The following is a 26,007-nucleotide window of genomic DNA, read 5'->3' on the forward strand; positions in this document are numbered from 1 at the left end:
TTTACATAGATTCTGTTTATAGCTAACTAAATATTTGAAAATGAATAAGTCAATGCAGAGGAATTTCGGCTCATATTATACAAATATAACTTTGCATAGAGAGATGTATAGACCGATGTGAATGCTCTTACAATCATTTTATCACTACTTTGCTATTTTTAGTATATTTATTTTTTTTCTTTAATTATTAAAAAAATTAAAAAAATATACAATTTCAATAATAATCACTTTCTTAATCATTAAGTAATTTTTTTTAAAAAATAAAAAAATTAAAAAGAATAATAAAAAGATAGTAGAAGAGTGATAAGACTATATTATTCATAAAATTATTCATCTTATCTTATATAATTATTATAATTTTTTAAATTTTTATATAAAATATAATAAATAATTAATATTTTTAAATTTTAAAATAAAAATTATATTAAAAAGTTATATTACAGTAATATTTTATTTCATCTGATTTATGTGCGTGATCCAACGAGGCCTACAAGTCAGGGCATCATTACTTGTTTTTTTATTCGAATCAGTCGGACTCATCCCCAATTATCTCAAATATGGACTCATCCCCAATTATCTCAAATATAGTTAACCCGTCCAATCAACCCAGATTCAAATCCGCCCGTCAGGCCCCAAATTCCAGAACTACCCCTATAAAACTATTCAATTCCCTTCCTTCCCTCTTCCCCCAAACCCTTGAAATTCCCTTCTTGTCCTGAGAGTCAGTGTCGTCCTATACATAAATACATATATATATATATATATATATATATATATAAATATATAATTTGTTTATTCATTAATTAAATTTGTTGACTTTGGGTGGTTTTCACTTTTGGGTTCTTTCAAACACTTGGAGAGACAGCGCAATGGAAGGAGCAGCAGCTCTCTACAACCCGCGAACAGTCGAGGAGGTTTTTAGGGATTTCAAGGGCCGCCGAGCTGGTATGATCAAAGCCCTGACAACTGGTACGCCCTCACACTCTCTCTCACTTGCCTTTCTTCTTTGTTAGGTTCCCGAGAAAATAAGACGGAGAAGATTTTTGTGATTTTAGTGTTATGTCGTTTAGAGCGTTTCTTGTTGTCTTTTCGTGTGCAAGGAGCAAACGCTTATTTATTTTTTAAGCTTCTTCTCCCTTCCTCTTTATTTTTATTTTTCATTGTTGTTTGGAGCAGCGCTTTAGTTTGCTTCCGTTTTGTGAATTGCGAAAAAAGGAAATAGTTTTTCCCCGTGATATGCTTTAGTTTTTAGCAATTCTTGGTTCTCCGTCTGTTTCCATAGAAATTGAGAAAGAAGACGAACGAAAGAATTTTATTGTGTTTTTTGGACAAGCTTGCGTTTTTAGTTCATTTCCGAGGAAATTAAAAAATAAAACGAAGAACAATAGACGGGATGAAATGTTTAGTTGTTTTGGCGTTTGTAAAAGTGTTTAGGACAATTCATTAACTTATGATTAGTTTCTCAGAAAGCTGTGGAAAACAAAATCTATTGTTCTGTGTTCTTCTTGTTTGACTTGGAGGGGGTTAACAATGATGAAATTATTAGTTTAAAAAGTGTGGTTTCTCTCTCTTCCCCCACATGTCACTGCAACCAAGACCTGGAATTGTCAATTGAATCATTTTTTTTTTTTGAGGTGCGAGTATTGGAATTTTTTTCATGTGATCATTTTCTTTTTGCAGATGTTGAAGAATTCTATCAGCAGTGTGATCCAGGTCAGGTTTAATTCACTCTTGGTCTCGAAGTCTTATATGATAGATATCTCTTGGTCTATGAATGAGCACCCCTCTTCAATTATATATCGAAAGGGTTTTTTTAGAAGTAATTGTATATTGAAGAGTGGTATGAGATGAGAAGAATTTCTGGTTTGATTAATTGGTCAAGCTCTAAAAAAGAGAATCTAATTAAAATGAGACTAGTAATCTGAAAGGCACTCAAGCCAGACCTCCAAAACAACCTAAATTTTCAACACCTAAAGCAATCCTAACAATAATAAAAAATTTCGTATCATACTCAAGTCTTGCCATGTGTGTCTGACTGACTAAGAGTTAAGGAAGTCCATTTGCTGTTAGGTTTTATCACTTTGTAGATAGTATTTTGTCTTTTAATTGATATTTATCATGACTTGTAAAAACTACTTATTGTTACATGATATAATCAGTTTAAGGACTTGATTGTTTAAAGTTGGCTTAGGGAACTTAAGCCACTTCTCTTTTTGTGATTATGAGTATTGAGATTCTCTTGTCTTTGTAATAAAATAATATATCTTCTTGTGATTTTGCCACTTCTCTTTTTGTGATTATGAGTATTGAGATTCTCTCTCCTTTGTAATAAAATAATATATCTTGTTGTGAATTTTGCCCTATGATGTTGATTGTTTATGGACTTCTCATATCTATTTGGAGCTGTATGCTCATAGGAATTGGTATGCTGACATCTCTCTCCCTATACACTCTTTTGTCCGCCTGGGATCCTGTTGTGATTGTTTGTGTCGTTGCTTGTCCATAGTTACATTTTATATTCCTCTGTAAAATTCTTTTTTGTTGGCTATGCACATGTGGAGCATATGAATCACTTATAAATGTGGTAGTTGTTTATTACTTGCGTTGAATGTTGATGTTATTGTGGGTAATTTGTCTACATATTTGAGATGCAATTTTGGGAGAAATTGCATGAGTGTTCCAAAAATCTGGCTCATAACATGTATATTCTGCGAAAATAGGAAGTAAGCTGGTACCAATGTACTTGATTTGTTTTAATGGTTGCATGAGCTTGATATAATATTTTGTAAAAATGGTATGTTGCCCAAAAGTATGGGGATTTTCATTATGGTTTCATAGGATCAAATGGTTATTGGAGGGGGAGGTATTTGCATAACTATGTCTACTAAGTACCACTTGCTTCCATTATGCTTGTTATTTTCGATTGATACCTATTCTATTGAATTTTGGTTTGGCTAGTCTTTATGTGTTAATTTGTATTTACAGAGAAGGAGAATCTGTGCCTTTATGGCTTTCCTAGTGAGCAATGGGAAGTCAATTTACCTGCTGAAGAAGTGCCCCCAGAGCTCCCAGAGCCTGCACTGGGAATCAACTTTGCGAGAGATGGCATGCAAGAAAAGGACTGGCTATCTTTAGTCGCTGTCCATAGTGATGCATGGCTGATTGCCGTTGCCTTCTATTTTGGTGCTAGATTTGGATTTGATAAGGCTGACAGGTAACTTTCACCTGCATGTCTAAGTTCCCCCTTCAGTTTGTTAATTTTTTAAGCCAAAACAAAGATAATGGAGAGCCCTACTCCCTTCTCCTGAATTTCTTGTCTGATGCTGCAGTTTGTCCCATAATCTTTGAAAAGTTGGCTACTCTCTCTAGCATCTTATTTATTACTTTGCTTTGTTTGAGCTTTGTAGTCACTTGTTAATTATAAGTTCTGTCATTTATAGTTTACTTATCAAAAAAAAAAAAAAAAGTTGTCATTTATATGTTCTTTGCTTTATTTTGAGTGATGTGATGTTATTATAGGTCCTTCCCTACGACAGCATTGTTGTAAAATTTGAGGCAGAGAAACTCTACATCCAAGCACCAAGTATTTAGCTTAGTTTGGGAATTATATGCATGGTATTGGATAGAGCGATGCTATAGTTTATTAATTATGTATAAAAAAAATTATCTATTAATTGGTTAGTTGTAAATTTTTACCCTTTGTAACTCAATCTATATGATGAATCCCTTTGCCTGCTTTGCTCGTCATTGCTGTGAGTGTTTTTTATTCCCTTTAAAAGTCATTTTTGGGCTTGAAAACCAGATTTGGGTCATGTATTTTGTGATGGAAGAGCTCATGCTCAGTTAATTCCTACTTCTGTGGCAAGAGTTGATCACCGTGGGCGACATTCGCATGCTTGATGTCCAATAGGCGATTCTCTGTTTGCATTAGTAAAATTCTCTGTACTCCATGTAAGGACATGTAATATCTTAATCATGTTTTCAACGTTAGGCACAAAGTATTTTAGTTTTACTGGGTCCGGTTGTGGTTTCCATAAATGGGTAGACCTGGCGTATCCTTATTATAGTGGTTATCGCATGAAAAATGAAGACGTTAAATGTCTACTCTATATTTGCAAATTTGGTGATTCTTCAGCTATTTGTAATTTTTAATTGATTATGTGATACTGTTTCGTTGTTCTATTACTTATGGCACAGGAAACGGCTCTTTAACATGATAAATGATCTTCCAACAATTTTTGAAGTGGTGACTGGTGCTGCAAAAAAACAAGTGAAGGAAAAGCCATCTGTCCCAAATCATGGTAGCAACAAATCCAAGACGAACCCCAAAATGGTAAAAGGATTTTTGCTATTTCTTTTATTATCTTGAGGAAATTTTTACAAGTAGAAATTACGATGGATATGTGGCACTAGGAACTGTATTCTTCACTGCAGGCCTTTACTTATATATGACGATGCTTCATTTGGTCTGTTTGTATTTTTTGGCTAATGGTTATAATCATTGGTAAAGCATTCCATCGAGCGGAATGTTAAGTCTAATGATTCAGTAGTGAAACACTGAGTTTTAGTGTGTGGTATTGAATTGGATTTCCAACTCACTGGAATTTTAGTTTATTATAGGTGATCAGAGTAAAAATTACCTCTGTGGATTGGGAATTTCGATGAAGTTTCTTATTCATTACTGTAATACATGATTTGGGTTTGAAAACCCAGTTATTATGAGCTCATTCCTTTCATAATGAGTTCAGTGATCAACAGTCATAACTTTCCATGTCAGGACAATGGAAACATAACCTCAACTTCATGAAGTGACATTGTACCTAATTTGGCACCCAACAGAAGAGGAGGGGGGGGGGGGGGGTATTAATAAGAAGATTGGTTGTTTTTTGGTTGGCATGTGCTAAACTTACCTTGCTGCTTGGGTTGTAGTGACTGAGAATACTTGGGATGTTATGTCTCACGTTCTGAAATTGCACACACCGGGAGATCTCATTAACTGTTCCTGTATTTCTTGACGATTCTTATACATTTGCCTGATAGTCATACTTGAGCACTGTATCAAGTTTTGTTCACTGATATTTTTTTAAATTATGCATCTGGGTAAAGTTCATAGTTTGGCTTGGAAGAACATGTTTTTCTATATGTGCAATGAAACTAGCACCCTTGTTTCTCGAAAGAAATAGGTCATATTTGTATCTTTTTTCTTTTTTCCTGGTGACAAAGCAGCGGGCAGCAGAATCTCAGGGAAAAGATTCAAGGGCCTCACAGGTAAAGGATGAGGATGAGGTCGTGGATGAGGAAGATGAGGAGGATGAGCATGGAGAGACCTTGTGTGGAGCATGTGGGGAGAATTATGCGTCAGATGAATTCTGGATTTGCTGTGACATCTGCGAGAAGTGGTTCCATGGCAAGTGTGTAAAGATTACGCCCGCCAGGGCCGAGCATATTAAGCAGTACAAGTGTCCATCCTGCAGCAACAAGAGAGTTCGCCCTTGACGTTGCCAAGTGGTGCGATCCCTTTCTGTCTCTCTTTGGTTAGTTTTAGTTTTAGTTTTAAAAACTAGTGCAACTTGTGAATGCGTCCTTTGGTTTAGGGATCTCAATTTTGGACAGTTTTGTAGTTTGGATCTCCCCTGTTTAGCTTCACACGTCTTGTAATATTTACAAGTTTTAGAAATACCGTCTATTTGTAGTGGTGTAAGACGTGGCTTCCTTCTCACGATTGATGTTAAATTGTCCGATGCATTCTCAGCTGTACTATCTTTCCATGAACGTGACATTCAGGATTTCTCATACGCATAAAATTGTAATGCGTATTCATTACCCCACTCTCAGGTCATATTTGGCCAAAAAGAGGAATCAATCTATCTTATTCTTGTAGCATGCCACAAGACTGCACTTATGAAAGTATTTTGGTGTGGTAGTTTCCGTTGTCCATAAAAGTTTCCTGATTTGTTGTAGACAAAGTACAAACAATATCCAATTTCCTAGTTGTTTGGTGTTTTTCAAGTGCTGTTGTGGGATATTTTTGGATGTCCCACCCCCATTGTATTCTTGTTGGCACATGCATAGATGTAAGGCCTTTCTATGTATTTTCTAGGCAGGTCTAATTTATTTGGGACTAGACATTTACAGCTTCAAGGCAGAAATATAAGAGAGGGAATCCAAAAAGATGCTTTACTGTAATTGGAACTAATCGTATGTTATTACATAAACCAGCAACAACGCGCGCGTATCATGTGTGGTGGAAACAAATACACACTCGCGCCTCTCTCTCTCTCTCTCTATATATATATATATATATATATATATATATAGTTATAAACCACACTTTCATTTTATTATGTATAATGTGATACTTTTATCATTTTTAAATGATCATTTATTTTTTCAAAGAAGAAATATAAAGATTAATCGGCAATGCCATCTCATCGGATGAAAGTGAGATGTGTTGAAAATAAAAATTTTCATATATATATATATATATATATGCAACGATATTTATAAATAGGATATGATTTAAAAATGGAAAGATACCGACCAATACACGGGCCCATAATGACCTACGACTCATGCTAAAGTGTTTGATTCGAATATGCATGTTTCCAGTCCCCTTTTGCCGTTTGATTTGGCAATCAATCCCTTGGAAAATGTGAATTTTTATAAAAAGTTTTATTGTTTTTAAAACCATAATAATTTCAAAACTATTATAGTATCAGTAAAAAAAAAATCAGTGTTTAAATCATAAAGAAAAAGGTAAACGAATAGTTAAGATTGTAACTAGAAATAGAGGTGCTACCCGCATATGCGGGAGTAGGGTTGACCCTTTCCCGCACCCCACCCCCACATATGCAGGGGGTGGTGTTTATACTCTCGCATCCTGCCCCTGTAGTACTTATGGCCCATTGGGTTTAAAAATTATTCATGAGTCTAAAAGTGATCAAAAATACATTTTTAGACTTCAATTAAAAATTTAAATTCGTAAATATAACTAAAATTTAAAAACTAATAATAGTTTTTAAATTTGTTAGTGTATATTTTGTGTAAGTTATAATTTAGTCTAATGACTTTTATATAGGAGGCTATTAGGCTACACTATAACTTGCACAAAAGTATTAAGTAAAAACTATACGTAATACATATTACTATATTTATATATAGTAAAAGCAATAACAAATATTTATAAATGTGTATATATATATATATATATATATATATATATATAAAATAAATAATTATGTGGGGGCGGCCTCGCTGGAGTTAGACCGCCCCACTGCCCACCCCTAAATAGAAGTGAGAAAAAATTAATAAAGAAAGAATAGAAAGATTATTTTAATAGAATGGAAAAATGATAGAAAATGAGATGGAGAAAATTTTTGAAATATGAGTAAAATTTTAGGAATAGCATTTTTTAGCCAAAATGTAGGAAAATTTATAGGGAAGGGGATGTGCACGCTGTAAGCCCCTACCTGATCAGTATACCCTGCCTTGCGTTTTGACTTTTTTGAGATGATTGTCATCCACCCTTTGAGATGATTTTCAATATATGTTTGCTGATAAAAAGAAAAAATAAAACAAAAAGAGAGAGAGATTGCAATGCAGTTCACACAACCATAGGCCCGGAAGAAATCAGATATCCATGCGTGTCTTTCCACATCGGCATACCTCACATTCAGATTATTACACCGGATTTGAGCGTCAATTGAGATGGTTTATACGTCAAAATGGTATACCAAACCCCCTATACAATCCCCTTGGTACATCCGTATTTAAAATCTTCCTAAATGCATCGATCCCATTAAGTTATTTACACGCCGATGCGTTAGCAACAGTTGAATTCAGGTTTACCGCCACCAGGGCCGCAATTAACACCACCTTGAACCATCCTTCGGCTAACCACATCAATTGGGGCCCAAACAAGTTGTGCAGCCATTGCCACGCTCAACAAATTTAGTCCCTCCAATACGGCATAAGCTCAAACCACTGTCTAAGTAAGTCAGAAAGGGTCCTAGGAAGTGCTTTGATGTTCCTTAGCACGATGTAGTATGGGAAGGGAAAAGAATCCATATACTTTGAAAACTTAACGGCGCCACCCTCAAAAGATGCTTCCATGAGGTCCATGATTGATTCTTGCGGACTATCAAGGAGTAGAAATGCAACCATACGCTTCCTACTCAAGGCATCTCTAACACAGCGCTTCAAGTTTTCCTTCTCATGGAACCGACCATCTGCAATAATCAAAACAAGCTGCTGTAATGGGTTCTGTCCGGAAGGGAGTCGTGCATTAGCAACAGCGACATCCAGCATGTTGTTCAAATACTGAAGCAGATCAACCACTGGTTCATCTGCGATAGTGTTCTCCTGCTTGAATGTTAAACTGGAGATCATCTTGATCCCGGCCTCCCCAGAAAATGGCTGATCAAAATCATGCAGCAACCTTATATTACCTTTCTTCCCAAAGCTTGCAACAGCCAAGTTTCCCATTTCCAGATGAGACATGGCACGGCATACTGTCACCAAAGCTTCAATAGCAACATCACCACAGCAACTTTCGGACATGCTACGGGAATCATCCACAGCAATAACAACTTGGTAATCACGTTTGTTAGGTCGGGTCCGCCTCAGCCATATTTTATCTTTTCGGTAATGACTTGCAATGTATGGAATTACCTTCTTCATGTTTATTCGCTTCCCAGTTTTATAATCCCCTTGGAGCTTGCTTGCAAGAGTTGGTTCCATAACAAGACGCAATTGTTCAGCCAGTTCCTGGGACAACCTTGTTGTCAGCAGTTCATATCTTCTCCAGAGAGCAGTAGCATTATCATTCTTGTCATTGGAGACTTCCATGGGATCTTGGGCCTTTCCCAACTCATCATCAATTACAGAAAGTTTAGTGAATTGTTGTATGCCTTCCAAAAAAGCCTTCTTGACAGAGACCAAACTCTCAGACAGGCTGCTGGTATTACCATCATCATGGCTTTGAAGTTCTTCAGATCCCTCATCAGGCGACTTCTCCAAACCTGATAAATGCATATGCTCTTCAATCTTTTTTGTGTGGACTGAGGCATGGCTCCTGAGAGGGTGTGCTTCAGAATTTTGATTCTCAATCTCCATATCAGTAATGTCATCTCTATGCACTGTAGGACAATCTGCTTCTGGCTTATTGCCATTGACATTTCTGTCAACCTGCTCAGTTATTGCAGGTCCCAAGGCCTGCGCGGTTCCTTTTTCAAACTCAGACACATATCCATATTCTTCTGCATTATCATCCTCCATCTCAACCTGTGCCTCTAAATTATCTGCCTGAAGATCAACAGACACTTTGACCCTTTCTTTCCATTCCTCAAGGGCATCCCCAACACTCCGATAAGGGTTTGGTTGTGTTTTCTGTGTAGATGAAGATTCATGTTGGGGCAATTGACTTTTTGATGGATCATCAGTGAGTCTCCCAGTAGTTGATGAGTCAGCCATAGCAAAATCCATTTCAGTGGTATTGGTGGAAGGTAAGCCTCTCGAAGGAGCAAGGTCATTATAAGCATCATCACCACTAGACCAGTTTGATTCTGGTGCTATATTTCTTGAATCTGATGCATGAGAGTCACCCTTTGGTTGTGTTGCAGATTCTGCATTGGGCATACGATCAGTAGGAAAGTCAGAAATTCCTGGTTCAAACACATTGTTACTAGGTTCAGTTGAATTCATCTCAACATTCTCTTTGTGATCCCTCTCAAGATCATCCTTTTTGGGGCTTCCACCCACTTGTTCTGTCTCTGTCTCTCCATTAGTTTCATCTTCTGGACACGTATTTTCTTGCTCTGGGTCTCCCTTCTCATCAAATTCCTCATTCCCTAAAGGATCTGCACTGTCTGTTTCATCCGTGTCCATATTATCATCAGAACACTGATTCGATTCATCAAGCTTTAACCCTGTAGGGTCAGCAAATGCCTCTTCTTTATCCAGGTTCACATCTTCTGTGTTCTCTCTGTCAATAAGGTTGTCCTCACTTCTAATCTCATCATCAAGTTTATCAAGTTCATCAGAATTAAGCTCTCCAGGTTCATCAGAAGTAGCAGCACAATCTTCCTTTGCCCTAAGCTCCCTACAACTTGTATCCTGATCCTTAACAGAAGAACCGGATTCATACTTTTCATTTGTATCACTGGGTTTGTCATCTTCATCCTTGTTCCAAAGTTTCTCGTCAACTACTTCACTGCTAGCTCCAGTTTCCCCCATTGTGGACTCTAACTGCTCATCTTCACTATTTTCATTGTTTTCTTCTGCAGAGTCCCCACTAATGCTATATGTATCAGCTGCAAAATCCTGTTCCATCTCAATCCCCTTCTCATTCTTATTTGGGATTTCATTTGAGGCATCTTGTTCTTCACTTGACTGTATAAACATTTATTCGAGAAAAAAAAAATTGAGACACTCGAGCATTATATTGCAATGGAAGGAAAAGGAAACACTTAAGACAATATACCTTTTCCAAAGCCCCAAGCAGCTGATCTTCATCGGTTATCTGATCACTGACATCATTCATTCCAGCACCCTCCCCCATTCCTGTTCCACTTACATCTTGAGGCATATTGTGGGTAGTGTCATCCAGCTCATCTTTGGCAGAGATGCCAAACCCTTTGGAATATAAGGAAGCTAAAACATTTGCAAGGACATGGGTCACCACAGAAACCTGCATGGAAAAATACCAATCTGAGTCACGGCGGTTTACAATTTGAAGTTTGCTGCCATGGCTAAATCATGATTTTAAAATATGTAAAATTTGTCAAAACAAATCTTGCAGGACTAAAAGGTAATCAACTTACTGTTCTGTACATGGCTAAAAGATCTTGAAGGAGAGCATCGCCAAAGTTTAATATTAGGTTCAGAAGGACATGTAGATGCTGAACTTGAACTCCAACATGGAACTTACTACTAATATTATTGCCCGAATGATTCACTAGTATTTCCTGAGCACAGCACATAAGATGATTCACCAAATTACAAATTTAAAAGCAGAACAGGCAAGACAATAAATCAAAGAATGCAGCAAATAACTTACCTCACAAAATAAAGTTTTGAGAAGCTTATCACATAGTAGATCCAATCTCAGATCAGCTACAAAAAAATCAAACAGAAATTTCCAGGATGTAATGTTCCCAACTGACTCTTCTGGAAGGCTACGATCAGAACTTGATGAACCGATTTTCTGCAACACATCGGTAATATGTTCGAATGTAGAGTTAAGGGCTTCACCAAACTTGAAACAATTTTCCTCAGTATGTGCATCTGCTGACAGCATGGAAGTATGCTCTTCTTCGATCAATCTTCCCTGCAAAATTAAGTAGAATTTTCAAGTTCTCTTTCGGACAATGAAATAGATGGAACGTAGACAACAAAGTTATTTACTACTTGTATTAAGACAAGATTCCCAAAGAATTTACTCATTATATTTGTCATAATAAAACTTAACATCAATCAACAAATATGCTCAAAGATCAAGTAATGAGCAACCTATAAGTGTCAGAAGAAGAAAAAGCACATACCGTCAGAAGAAAAAAAAGAAAAACACAAAAACCACACATAGATACCTTCTTGAATAATTCTTCAAAATGACTCAGCAAAGCCTCTTTAACTGAGCTTCTATCCACATCTTGCTCACGGACAACTGAAAGATGCTTCTCAAACTCCTTTATGGCCTGGAAGTTCTCAGAAACCAACTGTTCCATCTGTCTTGTAATAACACAACAGTGTGAGGAACCAGCAAGTGTTGTTATTGCTCCATTGCGGCCAAGGAGGTAGTAATCCAACAATTCCTGTCACAGATTTTTCATTGGTAGAGTTATCGTGACTATGATGGGGGAAATACTGTATTAGTAAAGTAAAAAACACGAAGAAAAAAATTTTGAACCTTCGATTTCTGAAAATCTGGAAGAAATTTCCCGATGAAATCAAGAATCCTATTTGCAGCAGCTTTGACACTTTGACAAGTGTTCAGATGCGTATTTGCAAATGTTTTAAGCAACAGTGATTCTTCATACATCACAGCACACAGATCATCAAAGAGTTGCTGCAGCGAAAATTTATCAACAAATGCTCAGGATAAAGGTGAAGAAAATACCAAGGATTATTTTTTTCAAAATATAATCTCAAGCTCAAAACTTGTCATATGACAAGCTAAAATAAAACATTTGCCCCGCCAGATTCCAGGATGAGAACTTACCTTCTGCTGCCACAGACATTTCAAGGTGGCATGCTGATTTTGAACAGAGCACACACCAAAAATTTTAATATCAGTTGATGGGGGTTCTTATATAGATTTTCCAAATTAGAAATGCATTCCCTAATGCGCTTCAATTGCTTCCCAAAATCATTGGCAGCAACCTGTTGCTTCTGTTGTATATCAATGAGCTGGTTGAGAAACGCACTGGACCTATCAATCTACAGGAAACAAGAAATTACAAACAGCTACACAAAGCAAGACAATTATTATATATACCCTTGACAAACAAGCAAGGCCCAACCAGAGAGAGAATATCGGTCAAGTGTGCAGTCCACTGATGATTTTAAATGGTCAATTACAAACTCAATGAAACATAAACCAAATTGTAAAGTTAGCATTCTCACAGCAGCTAAACCAATCAGATTTCCTTGTCAAGCAGGATATATTAAAAAGTAAAAGGGGATAGTATCAACTTGGCAACACAATCGAGTATGGTAATTAATTAAACAATGAGTGAAACTTGGCTCATTCTTAAACCAAATCAAACAAACAAGAAAAAAGTCGTTTTTAACTGATATTTAGCTAAAGAAATTTACCTGTTCACGGGTAATATCTTTGTGGGAGTTCAGGCAAATCTGCTGCACAAGCAGCACTGATGCTATGCTCTTAAAGTAGTATTCATTGCCTGTTTTCCATTCAGTAACCAAAAACTCACATGGAAAACTTTGAGATTGGCTGGCAGCAGCAACATCTGAAGCTTCAGAAGCCAGTCTATTTTGTGTCAGCAGCAGGTGCTGTATATCGTATGATGGCTCAAGGAACCACCAAGATTTATGTTGGTCCTATAAAGTGCCCGTAATTAAAGGTAACCAACATTTAGCTTGTATGGTAATATAAAAGCATATAAATCCTACAACAACTAATGCCCTAGCATACAATTTATATTACCTCCATAAACACAGACTTGTGCCTAGACAATCCACTGCTCTCTAAGAGCTTTAGAAGCTCCGAAAAGGCCCTCCTCTTCCCCAGACTTTTGTTTGTATCCTTCCATAGATCACCACAATCAACTACAGTCCTATATATTTTCTCAATTGTCCACCACACAGCCTTCCATTGATCCTGGTACAAGAGGGGCGCAGATTGGGAAGCCGAGCACTGTCTTAAACTACTTGTGACCTCTGCACAAAGTACAAGTTCATAAGATGGGAAATCGCCAAAGTAGAAATCTAGCTGAAGAACCAACAAATAAGAAAAATAACAAGGAAATAATGGGGGGAAAACCTTCAGCACCCCTGAAGTGTAAGAATTGATTATCATATTCAGCTTTCTCAAGGTGCAACTTTTGCAAAGCATAATCTATTTTTTTCCTCCAATCAGCAAACCATATGGACCTGTATTAGAAAAACCATGTAAAAGAATAAAGAATCACGTATTTTTTAATAAAGGCTTGAGCACAAAAAAATGCCTTGATCGGACATAAGTATTAACCTGTCTTCATCATGGAACAGTGTCATATCAAAAGAAGCATTCGGAATCCCAATAGTTTTGACTGAAATTTCATTAAGGAGCAATTGACCATGCAGAAATTGAGCTTTTGCTCCGCTTTGTAGTGCATCTTGGTTAAGGAAAAGCATTACAGGCTGCTGCAGAAAATCCTATATGAACAAAAACAACAGAGATGCCATTACTAATATATATACTTGAATATAGACATTAGCGGCAACCCTCCATCTTTGGCAACAATTGAAAAACTCAGGCTCTTACTCTGGCCACGCAAAAGACTTCTTTATATGCGCAGAAAGAAACATTCAGTGGAAAAACTAATCACTAAACGAGAAATCACATCTGACAGAAATGTGTTGACAGGCTAATGAAATGAAGTAATAGCAAAATTCTGTAAAATTAGGGTTCAAGACCTGTGGATGCTGTCTACCGTCGACGTTTACAAATTTGACATATGCTAATCTCAGAAATTAAGTGAACAAACTAATACATGGAAGAAACGGTCAGCTCGTTACTCACAGTGTACTTCTGTATAAGCTTCTTGAGCTTATGACGGGTCCTTTTTGAGTTTTCGATAGACACCAAACTCTCAGAATGCTCCCATCCACATAGTTTTAGAAGCTCTTTCAGCTCTACCTCAATATTTCTTCTATTAGCTTTTATGTGTTCCAAAACACTGAAGTAAAAAAGAAAAAAAAAAAAGAAAAAGAAAAAGAAAGAAAACATTATTACCCACCAAAACAACCTCAACGATCTTCATGAAAGGAGGATTATTCAAGGCGCAACAAGTGAAAAAAACTCACGTTGGCAAGAATTGCACATAAAATCCAACCACATTGTATAAGATCTTCAGAGTTTCCACGTCTGAAGGACTGGCACAATCAATTAACAATTAGAATGCTTCAAACAAACAGAAGGTCTACATCATTGATATAATATGGGCAGCATTATACTTAGAGATGATGTATCGGCTTCCATAATAAATGTAAAATATGGAAAAAGTAGAAGATAACTTCTTCCATATAATTTTGGTTGTCATTTTTTACTTTAATTTTAAAAAGACGAAAAATAGATAAGGCACAAGGTTTAGTCTTACCTTGAATACATATTCAGGCATCTACCAGTACTAAACTGACCAAGGAAAGCAAAAAGAATTTGAAGGCGTTTCTTAAATTCACCAATGCTGGATGTGTGAATGAACTCCTCCAAACTGCAAGTTATATGACTCAGAAACAATGAATCTAAAAAAAATCCCAATTGAAGCATTCTTAAACATGATTCACGCTGGAAAATAATTAAACATGCCTTTGGATCGTAGATAGATTATATCCAACCATATCAGGGGAATGTCTGTGTTGAATAACTGAATACAGAGGAAACCATAACTGCAACAATGAGGCAGAAGTACCAAATTAGTCATACAAAAGTTGACATTGAGGTTCTCGATTTAAGAAGAAAAGGATATTAAGCCAAATATGGTAGCTTGCATTATACCACGAAAGTCATAAATATAGCCCTACAAGCTATTTTGATGAATGTCTTATTGGTCTTAACTATATGATGAATAATGTTACAAATTGTCAACACTTGTTTGATAGTACCGAAGCACAATTCATTATGCCACAGTTGTACACAAACTTGAGTCAATTGAAAAAACTAGCTAGTTAAATCTGAAAAACAATTTCCAAACAGGTAAACTATGGAAACAGGTAGGAACAGAAGAAACCAGTTTATATGGGTATTATTTTCCTCAGCAATTAAGTGGCACATAAGTTCAATTTTTTCCCTCAGCAATTGCAATGCATTATATTTAGTCTTTACAAAAATAAATACATATAATTTACCTTTCCAGCATTGATCTCATACTGATCTTGCACCTCGTCAAGCAGGGCAGGCCAAGAGCCAAATTCCATCTTTTTCCATGAGGACACCAATAAATGGATGGGCTCCAATTGATCTAAATGCATTTATATAATAACATAAGCACATCGTTATAAATGCAGCAAGAACTAAGAAAAGGAAACTTCTTACCAGAGAGAGAGAATTTTGAGCCATTTTCTTGTAACACCAGGGCCCTGTTAAGTAGGAATTGCAATCCTGCAAGAGCCTTCGCAGAAGAAAAAGCACATCTAATTAGAAACTTGGGAGGGAAAAAGTGAACTACCAAAGGAGCGTCAAGTCTTTGAAGGACATATAAACACACAGACACAAACACACAAGCCTGGATGGGCAGAGTAATTCCATAAGACTCCAAGAGGCTGGTTTCAAAGCCCAAGATTAAACTTGAGAATTTTTTTTGACATGTAAAAAGAAACAATGAAAGTAACAAATGTGGACGAGCAAGAATCGAATTGCCAATAAAAAAGATGATGACCAAAATGATATCTCGGACATTGATTTTTGCTATACCTCAATGTTCTTCTGAACGCAGGAGACACAGAGCTGTCTCACCTTTTCTATTAAACCGAACAGAAGCTTTGATTTGAAAAGAAAAACGAAAGAAAATCCCAAATATGAGCGATTATCAGACAAGGTTTAGAGATCCCTAAACCCCATCAGAAAACATAACACTTACATTTCATTTATTTGTAGAGAAGAACGGAGGCGCTTAAACTTGAGAATTGAATTGTAAAGGGAACCACTCATGGTTGAATGGTTTTATATGATACAATTAAGAGTTATAATTTCACGGAATAGGTTCAATAACGCTAGTGCACCCTTTAAAATAACATCATATGGACCACTCAAGTTGCTCGGAAGTCTGTACTAAATCTTATGAAATCTATAAGAGGCATTCTGAAGAAAACATTAAAAAGTAGCAAGAGCGCTACCTTAGCTAAAGGAGTGCTCAGAGGAATATTCAAGAGCATCTCAATCACATCCAAGATTTTACCAAGGCCATGGTGATCCTCCCATTCATTCAAAAGGGAAAGAATCTGATGTTGAAGACCAGTAAGCAATTTCACCATTTTAGCCATAAGAGGAGCATTTGAATCCTATAAAAGGGATGAAACAAAGTCAGGATATATGCGATAGAGAACAAAAATTGTTATTCTAAGGCACCAAAAAGTTTGCGAGACCTTGTAAAAATTGTATTTGTATGCTGATGTCCTAGATGTTTTATCATCGTGCTCCAAACAAAGACGTAACAAGTGCTCTGGCACAAGTTTAGCATCTAAACTAGACAAAAATAAACTCCCCAAACCTGGGGAAAAAACAAAGGTCATGATGTTCTCTCAAGGGCATAAAAAAATAAGATATTCATCCAAGAAGTTGGAATGTTCAACAATACCTTTAATCATCCCCACTCCCAATCTATAGGAGTCAGTGAAGGAAAGCAATCTATCTGCATCAGATACTTTGAAAGTTCCCGGCTAAATTGAAGAAACAATATATTAGGGGAGGCATGTGCATGAAGTTCTCAAACACACACCACAAATACTTTGGATAAGTAAGATGAGCTTTATTAATTAGCAAAATGACACTATCCAAGTACACAGGAGTGTACATCAAATACACCTAAGTAGAAAATATAAAGAGATTTTAAGCCATGTTTGGTTCATTAGAAATTTCCAAAAATTTTCAAATTTTTTTCCAAATCAAACAAACTTTAAGTCTCAAAAAACGTTTGTATTTCAAAATTTCAACTAATCATTACTCAAACACAAAAATCAATACAACTGTTACAAACTTCAAGACAAAATAATCTTTAAAAATTATATTCAAACAACTTTTCAGCATTATCTATCCACTTTCACAAACTCCAATACAATACATATTTTAAAAAAGATTTTTACTCAATTTTCTCTTTCCTTTCCCAAAACCTAATCTCAAACAAATTCTCAAAATTCTCCAATATTTCCAACATTTTTGGTAACCGAACAATTTTAGAAAATCCTAAAATCTATAGCTACAGAAACACAAGTGAGCAAGAAAGCTTTCAGGTCCGCCATTTTCCTTAAGCAGTCTTCAAAACTATGCTCATTTCTTTCTCTGCATACACAACACGCTGAACAGGCCAGAATCACTTTCCACATGGTCTCATTTTGGTGACTATCAAATTATCCTATCCAGTATGCTGTTGGGTCTACCATCCTTCTCGGCATCATACAATATAACCCAAATAGACCAAAAACAGCTTTCCACAATTTGTGTGCTAAACAAATCTATTAATTACAATATGTATCTTCCTTAAGTACCCCGAGGTTAGGATTTTTCCTAGTTTAGCTGTCCTACAAAGAACCGTTCTCAAGGGGCCTTGCTCCTCGAAATGGACTTGCATAGGACAGCAATATTGTCAAGGGAAATCAATGCACCGTAGGACACTTTAACTTCAAACACCCCTCTTTAATTAATTTTCCATTGAAGCCTGAAGGGCATAACCTTGTGCAAAAAGGCATATCCAACAGCAATGAAAGAGATACACAAGATGTCAGTAGAAGTACTAAAATACATAGAATTTTGAAAATAAGTTTCACTCTTTCAATATTGACAATACTGAAGACCGGTTTAACTGTCTTTTGAGACATTGTTATGAAGAAATTGATGAATGAACTATTAAGCAGAAAAAAAAAAGAATTAAATTAATGACTTAGTTTTACAAAACCTTATTTTGTGCAAATTAATTTTTAACCATAGAATATTGCCTATGCACTTCTCTTTATTGTTGATTAAATTTGCAATATTATTTTTGACAAATGGGACTAAAATCATGAAATTGAAACATACAAAGATGTGGCATGTATGAGGTGAAATATTGCAGATTAAGCATAAGGCTTGCATCAAATATCAGCGTTACAAATTTTGGAACTTCAAGTAAATCTCGAGTATTCAAGGTAACTTACAGCGAGGACAAGATTATTTGAACCAAATAATTGATTGTGAACATGGACCATGTTATTCAGGAAGGACTCCTCTACAACATTCCATTCTTCCTCTGAAGTTTCTGGTTCCTTGTGAGCTTCATTCTAAGAGTACAAAGGTATTTTTGAGGTTCAAATAATAAAGATATGAAACATTGGGACAAAAACTGGCAAATATAACATTATAAAAGTACTACCGTTGTATTAAATTCTTCTTCTGACAGCAATTCCTTCCATTCCAAAAAACTATCATTTGCCATGGACTTTCCCAGTGTTGATATGTCAACTTCAATAATGCTATCAATATGAAATGCACGAGGCCTAAACTTGTACTGCTGAGAACCATAGTCCCTTTTGGTTTTTGATTGAACTTTCATTCTCATCCAGAGGTTTGAAAATTCACTAAATATCTTGTCCAAGATCTGATTCAGGACATGAAATTTACTGTCAGATCACAACCCACAGAGTAATTTATTTATTTATTTTTCCTGGCAAACAAGACTTTATTGATCATAAGTAATTTTATTTCTGTTAGTTGCAATTCAAATCAATTCTCACCTTAAAGGACTCATGATCCATCAATTGTGAATTTGCAACTGAATGTGCTACACGGACAAGAATGTTGTGATGGAGAGCAGCTTGAAGTTGTATAACAGAGACCTATTTCCAATGGTTAAGCAAATAAATTGCATAAACATGTCCACACTAAATAATAAAAAAGGACTAAACAGTTCCAAAGTGTGGTACTTGAGAAAGACAATACGATGGACATCAAATGAAATGAGACCATTATAGGATAGTATCTATTGAAGTCGGGATACCTTATCAACAGCAATGTCACTTGAGAATGAAACCAACTTTTCCAGCAAGCTCATATCAGCTGCACAAAAGTTTGTAGGAATATCTATATCATAGAAAGGAAGCTCAGGCTGCATGGTGTTCAAGTTAATAGAAACAGACTTGGATGAAGATCCACGGGAAATCTCATTAATGAATAGATAGTTCCCTGCCAAATTCTCCTAGTCAGCCAATGATATCTATATGATAAACCTAAAAGCATAAATATCTAAAATGAAAAAATATAGCAGAAAATACCATAACAAGATCAACATTATCCAGCTCAACCCTACTAAGAAATGATTTCTGGAAGACACTTGACAGAACCAGTGATGAGCCTAATTTCATTTCATACACCGCAACTTGAACTGGTTGAACTACATCGATGTATGCAGCATATTCATCTGATAACCGGTCAATAAAACAGGTTGCTGTGTCCTGAAAACCAAGATGGAAACAGGTAATGAGAAAAATGACATGCTACAGCAGCATGAAACGGTAAGCAAAGAATGATTATCCTCCAAAACAAGTTTTCAAAAACCTAATCATGCAGAATTAATTCTACCTGCCAGCTGGAAACTTGACTGACAATTTGTGGCAAGTCCATAGCTTTGATATTACTCGCCATAACCTCCAAAGATGTAACGAGTTTCAGAAACTCAAAGCATTGTATGAGAAAGTCACCACATTCAGTTTTTAACTTCTTAAATTTCCCAGGATCAGAGCGGAACACAATCTGAGCACAAAAAGTAACTTTTGTCATCAGATTGCAGAGAAGAAACAATCAGTAGCATGCAGTGATAACTAAAGTCCACCTTTATGGACCTTAATTCACTGTCTTCCCATGGTGAACACATTTGATAAGTGAGAAATGAGATTGATTCAAAGAAATAGAAGTAACTGGCAACAAATTCTATCAAGAAAAACAGATGAAGGGAACTGATATTTGTTTTTGGTGTTGAAAACCCAAGCTGTATCCTCTACCAAACTTTCAATTTTAGACCTCTGTCCCCCTCTAAGGTTTCTTAAAAACAAAACTATATATAAAACTCAGATCTCGATAATTTGCTATATACATGCAAAGATAAAATTCTAAAATACAACTTAACGTCTGTTTCAGATTCCTGACAACAATGTCTCATGGAATTATATTCATCCATTATTATTTTTGCAATGAAACATTTAGAATTTGTTTTCTTCATAAAAACTATCAAGTGATCTTTTAGAAGCCTATCTTTCATTCTCATATGTAAGCTTGTTTATCAAGTTTAATATAAAATCTAGATATTTTGGTGTCATGTTTAAGCATATAATGCTACAATTGAGATCTTAAATAAATTTTTTCTTGCTCGGTGAAGTCTAGGGGATAAAACTTCTCAACTATTTTTCATATAGATCATCAAACTTAAAGAATTTTCTTGAATTTATTTCACTTTGGGTTCCATATTAAAAAGCCTAATATTGTATAATAAAAGACTTTGGGATACAAATTAATAGGTTTATTATTTCTCATAAACTTAACTTTTTAATTTAATTTTGGAGGGCCACATCGTAGAAAATAGATAATATATTAAAGAATATACAAAATTTTGGGGCTATAGGAAAAAAATAGGAGGCATTAGAAAAAAGATAATATATACAAATTATGAAAAAAAAAGGAAATTTTAGAAAGTTTTGAAGAGCATATGGGAATTATAATTTTTTTTTTTGTTTGGGGGGGGAGGTTTCCACCACTGCCAGTCCACCTTCATTTCATCTCTACGCTATATTCACAATCTACGATGCCATGGCACTAACCCTCCAACAAGGCAGTCCTAAATCATCCAGTAGTACAAAGAACAATACTGTTAACAAGGTAGGTGTTGGAATTACCCACAAACACAAACAAACCCACACCTCACAAATTTTGCTTCCTACTCACATATTTGGAATTAAATTTTTTCATCTGCTAAGGAAAATGGTAACAGGATAAGAGAAAGAAAGCTGTTTAGACCTTTCTTCGCACCCGTCTGAGCTCCACTTCAAGATTTTCTAATGCCTGCACTCTTCTATTATCAGCTTGTCTTGAAGAAAAACATCCTGCTAAATAGTCACATTCTTGTCGTACCTATAAGAAGCCATACAGCAAACGCTTCAAGTTTATCATCTTACAAAAAAAAAAAAAAACCTCATGGCTGCAAAGGTAAAGCTCAAATATTTCCACTTGCACCTCCACACGGGCAGGCACATTCAATTGCATATTGTAAAAGCTTGAACTTTGTGATCTTGGAAAGAGAAATTTCATGTGCTGCTGTTAATGCTAATACATGCAGACCATAACAACTCAACATAGTCAAATTGACATAATAACTTATGCACAACTTGTGGTTCATGTTAAAATACTTTATAACTTATGAGCCACTTTTTCTTTTATCTTTTCTTTTTTTAATGTGAATATGAAGCGAGAAGTCGTATGTAAGAAGAAATAAATTTCATGAAAGGGAGCTTGAAGGTTTAGATGCTGAACTAAGTTGAATGTCTGCACTCTTGTATACCCCGTGTACTTGGGCTATGCCTATTCATATTAATATAATATAATTGTTTACCTATAAAAAAAAAACAAGTTGAATGTCTGCGCTCAAGATGTGGTAAAAGATAAAATACTTGATAATTGAAGAGCCATATTTTTAAAATGTGAATATGCAGGGAGAAGTAACGGGTAAGAAGAAATAAGTTTTATCAGAGGCAGCTTGAAGAGCTTTAGATGGGGACGACTGACTTAAACGATGGTTTTTGTCATTGCAGTGGAGGTGCATAAAATACACAGTTAAGCCTTATAATAAACTATACATTGTAGTATACACAAGAATATACATTATAGCATGCATTGTAGATACACAGTCATATAATAAACTATGCAGTGTAAGATACAAAAGATCATAATAACAGCTGATTGGATAATCAAACATTATATATAGTAGAAAGATACCTGCATTTCAAGTTTAATCGATGCTTTCTTTTCAGCTAAATGTGAATACTTCCAATGGTATTTCATGGCAGGATCCAAATCATCCCCGCTAAGCAAGAGATGAAAGCGTAATCCCCCAATCCGTAACCATGCACAGCCAAGAACATAGAGGAAGTCTAAGAAAAAGACAAAAAAAGATGGCAAAATTAAGAAATCATACTCACTATTTTTTTCTAAAGAAACATTGGACTATATTCACTAGCCCAATGATAGAAAAACTGAAATTTCTTGGAACCAAAAGATAAGTGAAAACCCTAAAACTACTACTCTTTTTGCAATACGACCCCTAAGTTGCAAATTTCACCATTAATCTCTAGCTGTTATGATATTTGAAAAATAAGTGACATGCCACAATCTTAGTGGCTGGGTCTTTTTATTTTTCATTTTATAAAAGACAGTTTTATTTCATCTGCCTATGAAATATCTTGGTGTGTCGTTCAAATAGTAATCTATTTGGGATGATGTTCTAGAAAAAAAAAAAAATGGAGCTGAAATTGGCTACTTGGAAGAGCATGTATTTATCCACAGGTCGTAGGGTCACCTTAATCAAAAGTACTCTTTCCAACTTGCCAACCTACTTCCTATCATAATTTCCGCTCCCCACCAAGGTGGCTCATCGCATGGAGAAACTCCAACGTGACTTCTTACTTATGGGGGTGGGGTGGCCCGGGGGGGGGGGGGGGGTAAGGATTGGGTATTCAGAACTTGCAATCTTTCAACAAAGCCTTGCTTGACAAATGGCTATGATATCACTGAATTTCGCCTTTTTTTTTTTTTTGGGGGGGGGGGGGGGGGGGGGGGTGGGGGTTCTGTAGAATCATCGAATTGAAGCATGGGGAACCATGGGCTATGACTTGCCGTATGAAATGGAAAACAAGTTAGCCCTTTACCAGGACTACGATAAGCACTACCATTCTTAGCAGCATAATTAATGGAACAAGTTAGCCCCTCTAACTCTCTTTGATATTTTGAGACATATTTAAAGCTACATGCCTTATCTTTCACGTCTCTATTCACTTTGACAGAAAACATTGCCAAAAGCTCTTCTTCAAACCCTTCACATGAGACTCCAACATCATAATGGAAAGTTGTGATTTTCTGCAAGACCCAATGAAATTCCCAAATTCCAATTCTACAACGGAAGAGACATGGCAAAAGACTCAACACAATGGTTCCTCTTGATCCTTTACATTTGTCTAAACATAGCTTGATTCTGCCAGCACAGTTTTCTGTTCTACTAAAGGTCCCTCCATACACCTAGCTACTAAAGATATATAAGAGGCCTCCCAAATACTAGAGCTATCAACTTCCCTCTAGAAGTCAAAGGAGAAGTTTTCCAAAAACTAATCTGCCTCTTAGTGCTCACTAAAGCCCATCCCAGAGTCAAGACCTGGAGCAGGCCCTGGGTCTGCACAAAGAATGCCGCTCGACTAGTCAAGGCTCAAAAGGACCTCCCTGACTATCTTTTGGCAGGCCCAGAAAGCACACTGGCCTTTATTTCAATGGATAATTCACAGGCAGGCCCAAAGGAGCCCATGGGCTAACCCATTAATGAAAGTGCTTTAATAGAGCTTGATTCCATTCAATTCAGGCCAGACCCGACTCTTTTCATATTTATTCAAGGCTCCACTCGTAAAAAATCCATGGCCCCTTAAGCTTATATTAAAATCCTTAAAAAAATACCACCTCTCAACACTGACACATGTTTTTAAAATGTTTCCATTGTGCATCTTGGCCCATCATAGGGTGCTGACTAAGAGAAGACAACTAACCTATAAAGCTCATCATGAAGGCGCTACAACCCTATACACCTCTTCCCTTGGACAATGAATCACTGAAACCCACCTATTCTCTGCTTTAAAGACAAAAAACTTGGCTTTGAAGAAAAAAACGACTCGTCAATCCCATTGAAAAATGCAGGATTAAACCCAAAGAAATCTTAAAAAGAAAGAAACCAGAGATAGTAGACTATTTGTGAGTGGAAAGGGTGCAAAAAGAGTGTTATCTCCGAGAATCGTCAGAAAAAACAATCAGAACAAGAGAAAGGGGGGGGGGGAGAGAGAGAGAGAGAGAGAGAGAGGGAGAGACACACACACACACACACACACACACAGACCAAAATAGTCAAAATCAATTTCGATGTTTGAAAAGGGTTTTACATAGAAAACATTTTTTTATAAGTAAAAATATTATATATATCAATAGGAGTAACCAAGTACACTGGATGTATACAAGAAAACACCTAGCCCATAATAGAGAGCTCCTAATGACCCAAGCCCGAATACAATGGAATACACCAAGCCCGAATTGGAATAGAACACACCTCCCCAACCCCTTATTTCCCGAAAGACTAATACTCCACCCTAAACTCCCTCTACGAGGACGTCTTCATAATGCCCTCCCTTTAGTCTTTCCTCGACTTGAGCTACCTCCCTAAGCGTTGTAGTTGATTGCCCAAAAAAGACGCTTTAACTCCCTGCTTTTCTTAAAACTTGATATGGTTTCAAGCGAGTGGCCCGCCTCAATCGCAGTGAGTAGTACTTTAAATTGGTCTTCACATCCTCCATATGAAAGCCCCACAATATGCTGAATCTCGTTAACCTTATGCAGAACCCAATCCGATGGTGAACCCACTATATTGTTTATCAAAGGAAGAGAAACCAGGGGAACAACATTATCCTCAGACAGTTCCCAACTGCACTTTCGACCCTAGACATTCCTCCTCACAAGGCACCAACTGCAAACCCATAATTTCCTCCCCGCCATGTCCTGCATTCAAAACCCGAACCTCTTTAACAGTTATATTGTTGTTGTCACCATTAAGGGTTCCTTCACCTTCGACATAGGTGTCGTCGTTCCATCGACGAAGACATTGCTTGTAGGTGCTTCAACCCCCTAATGATCATTTCTGTGCCACTTTACCCTACTACTCCCTTAGGAGGCATAAAATAGGTGGGGGAAGCACTACCTTTTGTTACCCCCATTTTCATCTTTTGAAAGAGGCTCGTCTGCTTCTTCCAAAGTACTCAAAACCCTGAAACGACCCCCATCTACAACTAAAAGTGAACCCTAAAAAAATGTACCAACCCCATTTGCAACTGGTGACTGAGGGCAGTCAGACGGCAAGCTGTGACCCTGTCTGTGACGACGTCGAGATGCCCTGTGCCGGTGCACTTGAGATCTTCAAACCCGTAGGATCTACCCCCGCCCCCGCTCGTCTGTTTTCGATCCACCACCCAAACCCATGACCAGGTCCAGCCCATTATCCACTTTAATCATAAGATCTTTCACATACTCCATAACTCCCATCAATTGAGCTCTAACAGCCCACAAGATCCCCTCCACTTCTCCCACACTTAAACACCCGACAGAGGCAGTCATTTCACCTTGCAACATATGGTGCTTACCTTCCACTTCTCCCAATGTCACCTGACAGCCTTTGTGTCCTACAAGTGCCTTACCCTTTCCTTCTGCCATGGAGCTATTTTCTGTCGAACTACCCGTCAATGACCTCAACACCGAGGTGTACGAGGCACCTTTGACCGATGGAGGCCTTCCCACTGTCTTTCCATCAACAA

At 36.7% G+C, this 26,007-nt stretch overlaps 2 protein-coding genes and 1 non-coding gene across 6 annotated transcripts in view; 1 reads left to right on the plus strand and 2 right to left on the minus strand.

Moving 5' to 3' along the window:
* The first annotated feature begins 613 nt into the window (after positions 1–613).
* LOC121260696 (PHD finger protein ALFIN-LIKE 3-like) lies at positions 614–5,695 on the plus strand. 4 transcript variants are annotated; one of them, XM_041162680.1, is made up of 7 exons: positions 614–721; positions 847–969; positions 1,681–1,713; positions 2,837–2,863; positions 2,986–3,214; positions 4,198–4,333; positions 5,224–5,695. In XM_041162680.1, the coding sequence occupies exons 2-7, from the start codon at positions 870–872 to the stop codon at positions 5,494–5,496; spliced, it is 798 nt and encodes a 265-aa protein (XP_041018614.1). In that variant the 5' UTR covers positions 614–721; positions 847–869; the 3' UTR covers positions 5,497–5,695. The 4 variants fall into 4 exon arrangements, with proteins under 4 accessions (XP_041018614.1, XP_041018623.1, XP_041018630.1 ...); XM_041162689.1 differs by lacking the exon at positions 614–721 and having other exon boundaries at positions 762–969; positions 5,227–5,695; XM_041162696.1 differs by lacking the exons at positions 614–721; positions 2,837–2,863 and having other exon boundaries at positions 762–969.
* A 1,921-nt stretch (positions 5,696–7,616) lies between these two features.
* Positions 7,617–26,007, minus strand: part of LOC121247577 (midasin) — an 83,761-nt gene continuing 65,370 nt past the window's right edge. Inside the window, 29 exon segments of the mRNA XM_041145948.1 lie at positions 7,617–10,389; positions 10,481–10,687; positions 10,821–10,964; positions 11,057–11,326; positions 11,586–11,810; positions 11,906–12,064; positions 12,218–12,300; positions 12,303–12,435; positions 12,814–13,059; positions 13,166–13,398; positions 13,502–13,611; positions 13,709–13,875; positions 14,243–14,399; positions 14,527–14,595; positions 14,820–14,933; positions 15,029–15,108; positions 15,568–15,680; positions 15,755–15,830; positions 16,555–16,719; positions 16,804–16,928; positions 17,016–17,097; positions 18,568–18,690; positions 18,783–19,007; positions 19,144–19,245; positions 19,407–19,604; positions 19,681–19,860; positions 19,988–20,158; positions 21,416–21,529; positions 22,391–22,545. Of these exon segments, the coding sequence (XP_041001882.1) occupies positions 7,951–10,389; positions 10,481–10,687; positions 10,821–10,964; positions 11,057–11,326; positions 11,586–11,810; positions 11,906–12,064; positions 12,218–12,300; positions 12,303–12,435; positions 12,814–13,059; positions 13,166–13,398; positions 13,502–13,611; positions 13,709–13,875; positions 14,243–14,399; positions 14,527–14,595; positions 14,820–14,933; positions 15,029–15,108; positions 15,568–15,680; positions 15,755–15,830; positions 16,555–16,719; positions 16,804–16,928; positions 17,016–17,097; positions 18,568–18,690; positions 18,783–19,007; positions 19,144–19,245; positions 19,407–19,604; positions 19,681–19,860; positions 19,988–20,158; positions 21,416–21,529; positions 22,391–22,545 (6,665 nt within the window). The 3' untranslated portion in view covers positions 7,617–7,950.
* Positions 16,053–16,184, minus strand: LOC121243536. The gene has a single exon (XR_005936174.1). It is a non-coding gene; the product is annotated as a small nucleolar RNA snoR111 (small nucleolar RNA).

This window comes from Juglans microcarpa x Juglans regia, chromosome 1D, assembly GCF_004785595.1.
Source record: "Juglans microcarpa x Juglans regia isolate MS1-56 chromosome 1D, Jm3101_v1.0, whole genome shotgun sequence".
NCBI classification, from domain to species: Eukaryota; Viridiplantae; Streptophyta; class Magnoliopsida; order Fagales; family Juglandaceae; genus Juglans; species Juglans microcarpa x Juglans regia.

What these genes read in the sequence shown, in the direction of transcription:
- LOC121260696 (XM_041162680.1), top strand. Translation starts at nt 870, where the DNA reads ATGGAAGGAGCAGCAGCTCTCTACAACCCGCGAACAGTCGAGGAGGTT. An exon ending in AATGGTTATTGGAGGGGGAG is followed by an intron (nt 2,864 to 2,985) that starts GTATTTGCATAA and finishes TTGTATTTACAG; the next exon opens with AGAAGGAGAATCTGTGCCTT. An exon ending in GGATTTGATAAGGCTGACAG is followed by an intron (nt 3,215 to 4,197) that starts GTAACTTTCACC and finishes CTTATGGCACAG; the next exon opens with GAAACGGCTCTTTAACATGA.